This window comes from Carassius carassius, chromosome 17 (genome assembly GCF_963082965.1).
Source record: "Carassius carassius chromosome 17, fCarCar2.1, whole genome shotgun sequence".
Lineage (NCBI taxonomy): Eukaryota > Metazoa > Chordata > Actinopteri > Cypriniformes > Cyprinidae > Carassius > Carassius carassius.
Genome location: NC_081771.1, coordinates 10661607 through 10675448, shown reverse-complemented (window position 1 = coordinate 10675448; position 13842 = coordinate 10661607). Strand labels below are relative to the sequence as shown.

The 13842-nt window shown below is 39.3% G+C and overlaps 2 protein-coding genes across 8 annotated transcripts in view; one reads left to right on the top strand and one right to left on the bottom strand.

Moving 5' to 3' along the window:
• The window catches only part of LOC132161074 (gamma-aminobutyric acid receptor subunit alpha-5-like), a 35303-nt gene extending 32953 nt beyond the window's left edge, over positions 1-2350 (bottom strand). The window contains exons 1-3 of one of the 3 annotated variants that reach the window (XM_059570873.1): positions 1508-2350; positions 891-975; positions 564-688 (exon numbers count right to left, since the gene is read on the bottom strand). In XM_059570873.1, the coding sequence (XP_059426856.1) occupies positions 564-688; positions 891-973 (208 nt within the window). In that variant the 5' untranslated portion in view covers positions 974-975; positions 1508-2350. The remainder of the gene's footprint in view (positions 1-563; positions 689-890; positions 976-1507) is intronic. The other 2 variants (XM_059570872.1, XM_059570871.1) reach the window with 2 other exon arrangements.
• LOC132161072 (gamma-aminobutyric acid receptor subunit beta-3) overlaps positions 1-13842 on the top strand; it is an 85103-nt gene that overhangs the window by 22470 nt on the left and 48791 nt on the right. For 2 of the 5 annotated variants that reach the window (XM_059570868.1, XM_059570865.1), the window contains exons 2-4: positions 3475-3522; positions 7910-8001; positions 8134-8201. In XM_059570868.1, the coding sequence (XP_059426851.1) occupies positions 3475-3522; positions 7910-8001; positions 8134-8201 (208 nt within the window). Of the gene's footprint in view, positions 1-2317; positions 2405-3474; positions 3523-7213; positions 7818-7909; positions 8002-8133; positions 8202-13842 lie in introns of those variants that run through there. The other 3 variants (XM_059570869.1, XM_059570866.1, XM_059570870.1) reach the window with 2 other exon arrangements.

The following is a 13842-nucleotide window of genomic DNA, read 5'->3' as shown; positions in this document are numbered from 1 at the left end:
TTTATTCTCTTTCTCTGCCATGCTTTCGACCTCTGAGAACAATAAACCTGCACCTTTGGAAAAGAACGATAGCTTTCTCAAGGTCAGCAGCCACATTCATATCCCTCTCTCACCCTCTCTCTCTCTACCTCTGTCTACACTAAGAACACTGTAATTGAGAGTGCCAGGAAATAGTGGCCGTTTGATTTTCACAGAGGACCAGGCAATTTCAATCACTTCTGCTTGGTGCAAACATCTGCGGTATAAAAACACAGATTTTTTTTCTTTTCTATGTACTTTTCCATCCAGTTAGTGGACTGAATAGAAGCAGCATCTCTCTCTCTTTTTTGATGAAAGTCCTTCATGCTGCTGTCACGATGGAATGTGCAGGCGTTCTCTCTGTTTTTCAAAAAAAGAATCTCCTCCTTTAAACCTCCTTTATCTGAACACAACTTTTTAGATTAACTCAGAGGTCAATGCCAGACATAAACGCCATTAATATCCAAAGAAAAAATCTTTTCACTAAAGCACGATTTTGCTACAGATCATGTTTTAGAGATGAAAATGGTATCTGGGCAGTTTACCTCCAAGCCCAGGTCGCAGTCTGTTATCGTAGCCGTCCAGCAATCCATCAAGAATTCGTGTGAAAACTGTGATGTTATCATTGAGCTCTGACTCTTTAGGAATCCCTGTAGTAGTCTGGGCAAGGCTGATGCACAAGACCACAAAGACAATTAATAACTACAAGTATTAAATCTCATTCTCCCTTCAAACATATCCACAATGATATATAGTGGTCTCGGAATTTGAATCAGTATGAATTAATTATAGATATATGATATTTAACATTAATTGACTCCTGCAGTGAACTAAAAGAATATAATAAAAATAAAGTTACATGTGCAATCTACCTCAGGTGGCAGGTGAAAGTCATGAACAAAACACCGACCCACAGACTTCTCATTTTAGCGCTGCAATGTGGTCCATATCCCATGCCTGCAAAAATCCAGCATAGGTGGTTCAATCCAGCACTATGATAATCTGACCATTCTCCAGGAAACTAAATAATGCACATTAATTACACACATTATGACAAAGTTTTGTGGTGAATAAAAAAAGCATAAAATAGGATGATCAGTAAACTTAAAAATAATAATAATCAAAGCAATTAAGCAAATGTGTTAACCAAATACTTTTTCATTGTAATTTTTATTGATGCAATGACAATGCTTATTTTATTTAATTTTAATTATAATGTTATTTAATTATTTGCTATTTAAAGTAATTATTTATTTTGTTATTTACAATGTCAAGAATCCGTTCTCTGTTGTGTGCATGTCCCATTAAAGCCAGTTTACAACATTTCCTTCAACGTGATCGTTTGCAAAAGCTGTAGGAGCGCTGAGTTTGCAGCAGCAGTAATTCAGTTTTAACAGCCTCTGGCGTATAAACTTGTCGAACATTTATAGCGAGTTCTACACAGCAGAGTTGAGCAGAGATAGTGTACAGTAAAAGCCTCGTTTCTTACCTTAAATACCTGATTGGTGCAGTGGATCCACGTTGAACAACTGCAATGAATTCCTTTTAAAGCAGTGAGCAAAATCCCACAACGTTCAGTTTAAAGCAGTGTGATGCGTTGTTCTTCATATATATCCAGTCTTAATCATACAGGCTCATTGTTCTGTCCTCTCTTTCGTTTTAGTGGCTGAAGAACCGCTGCAGAGCATCCCTTTCTTTCTCCCGCATCCCAAAGACCTCTTCATCACTCCTAAATCCAATTGAACGACAGTAACCAGACAGCACAACAGCCCTTAAAACAGTCTTTGTTTCTTGTCTCCCCCTATTCCCCCTCCAGTCAACACATCCCCTTTAACAGACCATTACTTTCCCCCCTCTTTCCCTCTGAGGTAGCCTACTGTACGACATCTCATCGCTTATCTGCGCAACCGTTCAAGCGTTACAGAGTTTAGCAGGGTTCTCTGCTTACCGGGTCGCCGGTTTGGACGTCCGTTGCTCTTCCCACTCTAAAGCCCGACTGTCACTCCAGTGGCATTTGTTCGTGTTTAGGACCAACGTAATAGGACCGTCACCTCTGCGTGCGCTTTATAATTACCCCCCGAGGGAAATTTGAGCGGCCGTTGGGGTTTGAAACTTATCTTGTTTAAGCTTCTGTGCCGGTGTGCGTTACGAGCGCAGACGATAGAAAATGAGCTGGCTTCCCAACAATTCCGCTTACTTTGCATTTTGTGCGCGAGCGTTTACCCCTGCGCCAGGCTATTTAATGAAGACCGTCTTCCTCTACACGCGGACCATTATATCTCCACTAGGGATATTTATGGTTTAAAAGTATCAGTTTTAGCCAACCCTAACACTAACGGGTTGTAATCGTCCTGAGGATAATTTAAAGCATATGTGAAGCCTAGCTGTAAGTAATTAAGGTTATCAATCAAATATAAATAACACTGATTTGATATGACTAGATTCAAAAAATGGTTTGCGAGTCAAGAGTTGATCATTGTTTTACAAAAGGCACAAGTAGTAATGAGGACAGCCATCAGAGGGAACTCTAATCCCATTTTTTCTGATGCTGACTATCACTGCAGTGCTTCAGTCGATAAATGAAAACCTTAAAAATCTCTACCTGCTCCAGTTTCATGTTGTGCATAAGTGAAAAGAACTTATTGAACTAGTTTATTTTATAAATGACACCCTATTGCTGATTTGGGCTGACAGGACATCAGGGAAATGTCTTAAATGTCAAAAAGTGTGGCACAGCACTGTTCTAGTGATTATGTAATATCATAATCCAAAAGTATTCATATTATAACTTTAAATATAAAATATACATTTGTATTAAAGAATCCTAGTAAAACGCAATGCTATGGGTATCTAGAGTAAAGTAATGCATGTTGAAGATGTAACATTGATTTACAGCAAGAGAACTGAAGAGTCTTTGATTCAAGCGGGTAAATTAAACATCTGCTTTGGGTTGGCTTTAATGGTCACAGTGCTTGGGGGGGGGGGGGGTGTAGATTCTTGAAGATTATACAGGCAGTTTTGTTGTGAAGGTATAATAAGGTATTGTAGTTGTGTTTTGGGAATGATTCATTTTCAGAGTGCTTTTGTCTGACAGCTGATTGACTTCATTGATGTGGACTCCAGAGATTTTAATACAGGAGCAGCTGTTACTTCTACAGTCCACCTGTGTCCTGCGAGCATCTGATAATCCTGATCTAGTTTTGTGTGTGTGTGTGTGTGTGTGTGTGTGTGTGTGTGTGTGTGTGTGTGTACTGTGTGCTCATGATAAACAGATCTTTAATAACAAAGATTAACAAGATGACACTATTGGAAATCAAGATATGTTAAATGTAATATTTTTGAAAATGCTTTTGGGATTCAGAAACATCACAATTGTTTACAGAATGTGTTTATTCTAAAATTAGTAACAGGGCATTGAATGATGGGTATAGTAACATCCCTCCCTCTGTTTTGCAGGAATGCAGTGGATGGGAATAAAAAGCTGTTTGCAATCTATGACACAAGGTAAGTTTCTCATTGTGCATGATAAATAAAGTATATTTCGTAGCATTTTACACTCACTATTGTTTGATGCACACTAGAATTTTTTTTACCCAAACATTATAATTAGCTGAGAATTTACCCACCCTCAGGACATCCAAGATGTAGGTGAGTTTCTCCATATGAATGGATTTGGAGAAATTAGCATTACATCACTGCCCACCAGTGGATCTTTTGCTGTGAATGGGTGCCGCCAAACAGCTGATAAAAACATAACAATAACCTACAACTTGACTCCAATCCATCAGTTAACATGTAAAGTGAAAATCTGCATGTTTGTAACAAACAAATCCATCAAGAAGTTTTTAACTTCAAACCATTGTTTCAAGCTAAAATACGATTCTTCTATCCATATTATTGATTTTTACAGTGGAAAATCTGTATCAGGGGAGAAATGTGTACAGACCTAACACAGCTATCAAGCAAAAAAACTGTCCTAAACAATTCCAAATAAATATGATGGTGCATTTTGATGTGGGAGAATTACAGGGGATGGACTAAAGGAAGTGTTATTATGGATATTGTAATGTTTTTATTAGCTGTATAAATTCTCATTCTGACGGCACCCATTCATCACAGAGGATCTCTGGTGAGCAAGTGAGATAATTTCTTCATTTCTCCGTATCTGTTGGGATGAAGAAACAAACCCATCTACATCCTAAATGGTCTGGGGGTGAGTAAACTTTAAGCTAATTTTCATTTTTAGGTGAACTATTCCTTTAATGTCTCAGGAGGCATCTATGCATCTCTGTATCACACTCTAGTATCACATGAGTCAGAATCCTTCAATTGGTATTATGAGTGAATTTGCAGAGTTCTGTCTCAATCTAAACCAAATCAGACTCGCAATGTCAGCCACGTACATACATTATTCATTCAGCACAGTGCAATATTCCCTCCATCCAGAGGATCTATTTATCTGTGTCCATTTAATCTGGAGGGGGTGGTGGGGGTGTGCAGAGGAGAGAGGTCTTCTGCATCTCCAATTTGACATAAATGGAAGGAAAAGCCCTATAAATTGAAGCCAGTGCAACCATGTTTTCATTCCCCCTTTTTGTGATCCTACATCACCCCTACAGTAGATCAGAAAACCGTTTGATACTCCAGTGGGCGAAATAAAGCAAAGTGCATTGTGTACTTGTGGACATGGCCATATACCTTAGAATTAGAGGGGTCAGAGGACACCAGTCATTTTAAAGGCAAAGACAGGGATCATAGTAAAAGGTTCCAGTCCTCCCACAGCCTGTTTGACTAGTGTTACTTTAAAGGCTTTAACAGCATTTGGCTTGGTGTGTGACCGTGACTTGGTGCCATTTGCTCAGCCCACACACTGAGGAGCCTTTGCATTTGCAGATGATGTGTGAGTGGAGTGCTTTGTTTGGATGATGGGTTGTGGGTGTGTGTGGGTAAGTGCTGTTCAGAGCTACCCTCGCTTTCCATCTCTCTCCTTATAGTAGCTGCTCTTCATAAACGTTTATGCTGCAAGAAACTTCCTATATGTATGGCTAAAAAGAAATTCCCAGAAACTTTTTTTTTGCTATGCTATTAAATACTTTATACTCTATTAATCCCAACATTGAGTTTAAAAAGTTTAATAAAGTACATTTGACATGTTTCTATGACTTTTAGTTCTGTACAGAAAGGGGTTGTTACAAAATTCAAAAGAGAATAATTAATATCCTGCCAGTTCATTAGTTTGGACTGTATGGGCCATGCCCTAAAGAAATTTAAACTGAAATTTGAATTCTATATGTATTAAAATTTCAGTTAATTTGATTTTAATTAGCTGTAACTTCTCTGTTATTGAAACAATATCTATTGTTTAAAGTGCTATATAAATAATGGTGACATGACTTTTTTATTTCTCTTCGAATTTAAATTGCAATTCTGGGTTGTGTTCGGTACATCAGTTCAAATTCAGTTCAAACTCAAAGATGTAATTTAAAAGGCATTCAATGAATGGTAATCCTGGCACAGACAGGACCAATGTCATACAGTAGATTAAACAAGATTTGCTATCAATAAAAAATTGGGAGTGTTTGAATATATTTATTATTATAGACTAATGTAGTCCTAACACTTTTTCAGGCAGCGAATGAAATCTAAATATTGCTATACTAAAAGAATGTGCCTGAGTACAAAAGAAGAACTGGCATTCAATAACATCTTAGTGGAGTCTCAACCCTCGCCTCTCTGGAATAAAGCTTCTGAAACAGTACCAGGAACCACAGCCACATCCCTCTGCATCCGGTGTCTGCTTTTAAAAGCATTAGGGTGGCATCATTCTGCACACTACAGTTTTAATGCAGTGTGAGGGATTTAAGAAGGCCACTAACTTCAACCACTGACCATGTCAAATCCACCAACAGCTCTCGTAAACAGCCTTTCCATTCAGTCAGAACAATGCGGACCTGTTTTTTGAACACAGGTCAAATCAACAGGATTAGTTTAATGAGTTTTTAAAGCTTGGTAGAAGCCATTACACTTGTGCTTAATCTCCAGCAGACTGTCAAGCCTCACTGAAAATCTGATTATGTATAATAAAATTGTCTAGAGGCTAAATGGAGGAGCCTTAATATCCATTGATGGGGAGTGGTAGTGAGAACAAGTAATATATTAGATTGATTGTATCACAGAAGGTGTCAATAAAGCAGAATTATTCTTCTTCCACTCTATCACATGATGTTCTGTTTATCACTATTAATATGCGTGTGCGTGCATGCAGAGGTACGGTACAGGAGATGATCTCCTAATAAATGTAATGTTCTAATATAATAGAAAGCACTGCTGTGGCAGTTATTGCTGTTGAAATTAGCAATAACAAAAAAATCTACTCTGAGAGAAAAGGAGAGATTACGTGTCCATAACACTCAAATGGAAGAAATGACCTGAGTGGCAACTCAACATTGATTGATTGATTGATTGATTGATTGATTGATCACACACCCTAAATGCATATTAAACCAAAACTACATTTTTATGCTATATTTGTGACGTGATTCTATAAGAAAGTGGTACCAGTGGTTACCCACTTGCAAATTTTCGATTGTTTCTTTCACAATCTCGTTGTAGTCAAACTTCTGTGATCACTGAAATTTTGTTGAAAAATACCGATGAAACGAATCAATACTTTTATGTCCCCTCTTCTTACCTGTGGGTTCTCACTTCCCGCCTTTCATGTCACGGTAAGAAACCACTAATGATGTCTGAACAGCAAAATAATGAATTTGCAACAAGTCGTGACTCAGTCATCATTGCAGATTTGTATTAGGTTGCTTTCCCCTGACATAGATTTAAAATGTACATCCACCAGCAACAATGGCAAAATACAGGAGCTATTTATGAATAAATCGCCGTTTTATCACTTTCCATGAACGAAGAGTTGAACAGAGGGGAAATCCCTCCCAGTCATTCTCTTCAACATTTACTCAAGTGTATACGCCTTTTTTACTAGATCGTGAACCTGACGAAACCACGCGTATTGAACGATCTATAGTTAAGTTTTTCGTTTGAATTGACTATTTCTATAAACTCTGCAATATACACGCCAAAAAAAAAAACGCCGTTCGCGCCGAAGCTTGTGGAATGTCACGTGACCACTTTACTTATAGTGAAGTCCTCGTGCTCACATGCCAATTTCATCACACTCCGATCGTCTCGGTCATCAGCTGTCGAATCAATAGTTGAACTTTCAGTTTCAGTTTTCAATTTTCACGTTTTTCCCAAGTGAACATCTTATAACAGGCGCTTTTGTTGGAAATGTGTGAAAAATAAGTTAACTGTCTCCACAGACCATCATTTGCTTGTAGCTAAAACATAAAAAGAGGCGTAAGACTGAGACTTCAGCAGATAGTGTAGATTCGGGACAGCACAGCTACGGGCGTCAAAACCGAAGGATGGAGAAGACCTGGCTGAGCCCCAAACACCGACTCCCCTGCTGCAAGCTCCGGTAGTGTCTTGGGCAAAATGCATTGTATTTACCGAGCACCTAACCAAATAACGCAGTCTCCGCAAGAGAGCGAAAACCCGGATCGCAGCGATTTGTTTACGCGCATTTGACAGTAATTGTAGTTCTTTAGCAAAGACTCACTTATGGAATAACGTAACCTGTTAGCTACGCGAGGAAACCTTACATCGTCCGTTTTGTCGCTCGATTCCTTGCCTGAAAGAGTATAAGGAATGTTTGGAATACAGAAACGAAGGCTGTTTGGTGTTCTTTCATTACCAGTTATTGTGGCAGTGATGTGCTGTGCTCAAAGGTAAGAACAGCTGGTGGAGACCATGGCGCGAGAGCATAGACCTCTTGGGCTCTAATGTGATGGAAGTAACCTTCTTTATTATTTATTTTCAGCGCCAATGAACCAGGAAACATGTCTTTTGTCAAAGAGACCGTGGACAAGCTTTTGAAAGGCTATGACATCCGTCTTCGACCAGACTTTGGAGGTATGATGTTGTTCACGTAATTGTTTCTTACTTTTAAGGTTGCATAAGTATGTCAAGATTGTTTTTAACATTGATATAAATAAATAAATGCTTTCAGTTAACTTTAGGATTCAGTTTTTCTTTTCATTTAAGGTGCACCAGTCGCAGTTGGCATGAGCATCGATGTGGCAAGCATAGACATGGTGTCTGAGGTCAACATGGTATGTCTGTTTATATCTTTAATTATTTATTGGGCCATTGATAAGTAGCAGACTTTCAGACATGTCTTGTCATTCTATATGTACCAGAAAGAGCTTTTAATGTAGCTCTCCATGGTGCTGAAATCTCATAGCTTAGTTTCATCTGCTTGTGAGCTTTGCTCAATCTGTTTTAGTGCCAAGGTCTAGTAAGAGACGTGTTTTTAATATTAAAATCCTATCAGTACTACACTGTGGAGGATGTGGTGTTTTCTCATCATGTTAATGCTTTCATAGTGCAGATCAGCACCAGCAAATTACTTCCAATGCCAGGTGATCACTTTGAAAAAAATCTTGAAAGATATCCTACTTGTTTTGGAACTAGAAACTGTATCAGTTTATTTATTTTTTGCCAATTAATGTTTGTGACTACTGGCTGTATTAAATTGTTTATGGTTCATTGATAGATAGTGAGCACAGTTGTTTCATGTACAACATAGATAAAAGTTTGAGTTGGAGTATTAGTTGACACAATATGAAGTCTATGACCATGTTACCATGATTTACCATGTTACCAAATATAGACCATGATTTGTTGATCTATATTTGACTTTATTTTGACTGTAGAACTTGTGCTGATTTGATTAAACCTGTCAGAAACATTGCATCAAAAGACCTCGATGGTCCTTATCCACATCATCATATGAGACCAGGTTGTCTCCATGGCGACTGTTTCCATTTCACAGTCATGAATATGCAGATAGATTAGCCCTCTCACCTGGGCACTGAGTGGAGGATGCTGTCAGAGTCCCACAAGGGGATGGGCACATATGCTAAAGACTGTGACACAAGAAGTGATCATCAGTCACCTGGACCTGTGTTTATACAGTTCTAATCTTTGAACACTGGACACTGACATGATGAAATTGTTCAGTATCTGTCAACATCTGGGTAGCACAATACTGTGTGTCAGTCACAGTGTGTTTCAAACTGATATATTTGCACTTTATTTTCAGTTTTTGACATGGTTGTTCTCATACTCTATTATTTATGAAGACTTAATCTGATCTCAGATACACTGGCTTTGATTCGCTCTGCCATTGATTCAAATTAGAAGATATGTGTGCTAGAGGTTTGATGTCTGTAACTTGTGGTCTTACCTTTAAAGGTGAGAGTTTGAACAAGGTGCTCTGATCCTAAATTACTCCCAAACATGTCCATTGGATCTCAGAGCAGTGAAAGACACATAACCCACATAGTCACAGAAAATCGTACTCTTACAACTTGAAAAATGACTTAATATCCTGTGAAAAACCATATCTGTCACAGATTTAAAAAGGACGACAAAAAGGTACTTTTGACTTTTCATCTCACAATTCATTTTTTTTTTTTTTTCAGAATTTTGAGAATAGTCAGAATTGCAAGCTGTAAATTCAGATATATTTATTAGACATAGATTTAGGCTTACATAGACTTTTTAATTCTGAACTGTGAGTTTACATCTCGCAGTTTTTATTGCAATTTTATATCTATAAAGTTTATTTCTCTCAGTTCTGAAATTTTTTTTAAGAATTGTGAGAAAAAGGTTGAATTGGGAGAGATAAAGTTGCAGTCTTTTTTTATTCCCATGGCGGAAACAAACTTCCCTAATAATTATTTCTGAATTCTAGCTGATTTTCCAGGTTAATGAGCTTTTCGCTTGTATTACTTTTGATTTAGTTCAGTCTATAAGAAAAAACTCCAACTTGTTATTGCATCATCCAGTACTTGTTGTCATGTGAGATGTGTTCTGCTCCGATTGGAGCTGTCTATCATGCAGTGCCACTCAGCCCAACTGTTCTGCCCACATCTTTCCTTTCACACACTTCTCCCACTCACTGTAGAGATGCATTGATCAGTGCATTATGCAATATTAAGATCATTAATAATTAAACGCAGCCACGCTTAGTCTTATCAGGTATGTGAATTATTCACTATAGCCACATTTAGCGTTAGTTCTACTGTGGAGTAAAACCGACCCTGTCAGCATGAAATATTAACTCAATTTGTAGCTGAAATCAACAGGGCTGCAGACATTAGCCTGGTTGATGAGGTTAGCCATGTGACTGAACTTAGAGTGCTTTTGCACGGGAAGTCTAATGGTAAGGTAATCAAGCAGACGCTAACAGGATTTTCCCACCTAAGAATGTTGTTTGCTCTTTGCAGATTAGTTATTTCTGTACAATGGATTAGCTTTCTTTAGACGCACAAGTTAAGATTACTTGGCCCGTATTGTTGATAGCAGAGATCAAGGCAGGACAAGGATGAGTGTGTGTTGGGGGGGGGGGGGGGGCGGTTGTTTCAGCTCAGCAAAGCTCAATGCAGCCCAGCACAGTGGGGATATCAGGGAAACCTCTGTGCACAGTAGGGATTACAGCAGTCACTGTGATTATTATTCTGTGAGACAGTTAAGCATCCAGGGAGTGACAGGAATAGAGAGTAATATGAAACATTACTGGCAGAGGCACATCCGTGCATGTCGACACACAGTCCACTCTGCCTGTGTATACAGTCGTGGCCAAAAGTTTTGAGAATTAGATCAATATTGGAAATTGGAAAAGTTGCTGCTTAAGTTTTTATAATAGCAATTTGCATATACTCCAGAATGTTATGAAGAGTGATCAGATGAATTGCATAGTCCTTCTTTGCCATGAAAATTAACTTAATCCCAAAAAAACCTTTCCACTGCATTTCATTGCTGTCATTAAATGACCTGCTGAGATCATTTCAGTAATCGTCTTGTTAACTCAGGTGAGAATGTTGATGAGCACAAGGCTGGAGATCATTATGTCAGGCTGATTGGGTTAGAATGGCAGACTTGACATGTTAAAAAGAGGGTGATGCTTGAAATCATTGTTCTTCCATTGTTAACCATGGTGACCTGCAAAGAAACGCATGCAGCCATTATTGCGTTGCATAAAAATGGCTTCACAGGCAAGGATATTGTGGCTACTAAGATTGCACCTAAATCAACAATTTTTAGGATCATCAAGAACTTCAAGGAAAGAGGTTCAATTCTTGTAAAGAAGGCTTCAGGGCGTCCAAGAAAGTCCAGCAAGCACCAGGATCGTCTCCTAAAGAGGATTCAGCTGCGGGATCGGAGTGCCACCAGTACAGAGCTTGCTCAGGAATGGCAGCAGGCAGGTGTGAGCGCATCTGCACGCACAGTGAGGCGAAGACTTTTGGAAAATGGCCTGGTGTCAAGAAGGGTAGCAAAGAAGCCACTTCTCTCCAAAAAAAACATCAGGGACAGATTGATCTTCTGCAGAAAGTAGACTGCTGAGGACAGGGGCAAAGTCATATTCTCCGATGAAGCCCCTTTCCGATTGTTTGGGGCATCTGGAAAAAGGCTTGTCCGGAGAAGAAAAGGTGAGTGCTACCATCAGTCCCGTGTCATGCCAACAGTAAAGCATCCTGACACCATTCATGTGTGGGGTTGCTTCTCATCCAAGGGAGTGTGCTCACTAACAATTCTGCCCAAAAACACAGCCATGAATAAAGAATGGTACCAAAACACCCTCCAACAGCAACTTCCTCCAACAATCCAACAACAGTTTGGTGAAGAACAATGTATTTTCCAGCACGATGGAGCACCGTGCCATAAGGCAAAAGTGAGAACTAAGTGGCTCGGGGACCAGAATGTTGAAATTTTGGGTCCATGGCCTGGAAACTCCCCAGATCTTAATCCCATTTAGAACTTGTGGTCAATCCTCAAGAGGCGGGTGGACAAACAAAAACCCACTAATTCTGACAAACTCCAAGAAGTGTTTATGAAAGAATGGGTTGCTATCAGTCAGGATTTGGCCTAGAAGTTGATTGAGAGCATAGCCAGTCGAATTGCAGAGGTCCTGAAAAAGAAGGGCCAACACTGCAAATACTGACTCTTTGCATAAATGTCATGTAATTGTCGATAACCTTTGAAACATATGAAGTGCTTGTAATTATATTTCAGTACATTACAGAAACAACTGAAACAAAGATCTAAAAGCAGTTTAGCAGCAAACTTTTTGAAAACTAATATTTATGTAATTCTCAAAACTTTTGGCCACGACTGTACATGACTGCTTATGTGGGCTGTATGGAATAGTTCATCTCTCTTGAGATTATCTCTCAAGTGATATGATTGAGTACGTGTTTACACACTACAGAAATGGGGGAAAAGGAAAAAAGTATCTTAGTATGCATTCATATATACATCTAAGTTGAAGGTTAGAAGGGAAATAAATTATACACTACTGCATGGGCGACATTTAATTTTTTTGGGGGGGGGTAATGGCCCCACTATGAGTGCTTAGCCAAATGCTAAATACCCTCACCGTGTTTTTGCAGCGTCTAGCAATATAGCCAATTGCAGACATATCTTTGGATTTTTGAAAGCAATGGCAAATCAGAAACATTTTGTCAGAATTCACTCACTGGTGCTAAGTTTCTAAGTAGAGTTTTGCACGCGCGTGAATCATCTCATGACTAAGTGTAGACGCGATGTAAATAAGAGATTTATTGTGCAGTTGAGAGAGCTTCGTTGATTATAAAGAAACTTTTTGAGATTGCGATGAATGAAGATGAGTGATGCTTTTTATATTTATGTGGGATTCACTCTTGAAATAGCAGTGATTGGCACTGAACATGTGTGTGAACATATGTGAAAGCAGCCTTAGTGATTACATTTTTGAACCAGTCCTGGCCAAACCTCGACAGCATGCAACACGAGCAAGATCTAATCTACAGAACAAAAGTGTGTGTAAAATTTACTGAGATCGGGTCACTTCTGAAACTCGCCAAACCGGTTCAAAAACTCATCACAGTTTGGCCAAATGATGCTACCTCAACACTACAGGACTGCTTTCGGTGCACAGACTGGAACATGTTTAAAGAGGCAGCCACCTACAACAACCTCACAGACCTGCAGGAGTACACTGCAATTGTGAGTGCTTATATCAAAAAGTGCATTGATGATGAGACAGTCACCAAGACCATCACCACACGTGCAAACCAAAAGCCGTGGATGACAGCAGAGGTCCTGGTCTTTTGGGCTGCTAAAGACCAGAGATGAAGCATTCAGATCAGGAGATAATGCATCCCTCAAAACAGCAAAAGCCAATCTGTCCTGTGGCATCAAAAATGCAAATGGTCATATGTTCAAAAAATCAACATTCGCTTCACAGACAGCAGAGACACATGGAGCCTGTGGCAAGGCATTCAGACCATCACTGACTACAATCCGCCACCACAGGCCTTTGATAATGACACATCCCTCTCGGATGCACTCAACCATTTTATTAACAGTTTGACATGCAGAATGACACACCTGCACAAAAACTATCCATACTTCCCAACGACAAGGTTGTCTGTCTCTACCCGATGTAAGGAAGACCTTACATAAGATTAACCCAAGCAAGGCTGCTGGTCCTGACGACGTCCCTGGCTGTGTACTGAAAGACTGTGCTGCACAGCTGACAGATATCTTCAACACCTCACGGAGGCATGTAGTCATCCCCACATGTCTCAAATCCACAACAATCATACCGGTACCAAAAAAATCACCTGTGTCCTGTCTAAATGACTACTGTCCCAACTCCAATCATGATGAAGTACTTTGAGAGGTTAGTCATGCACAACATGAAAA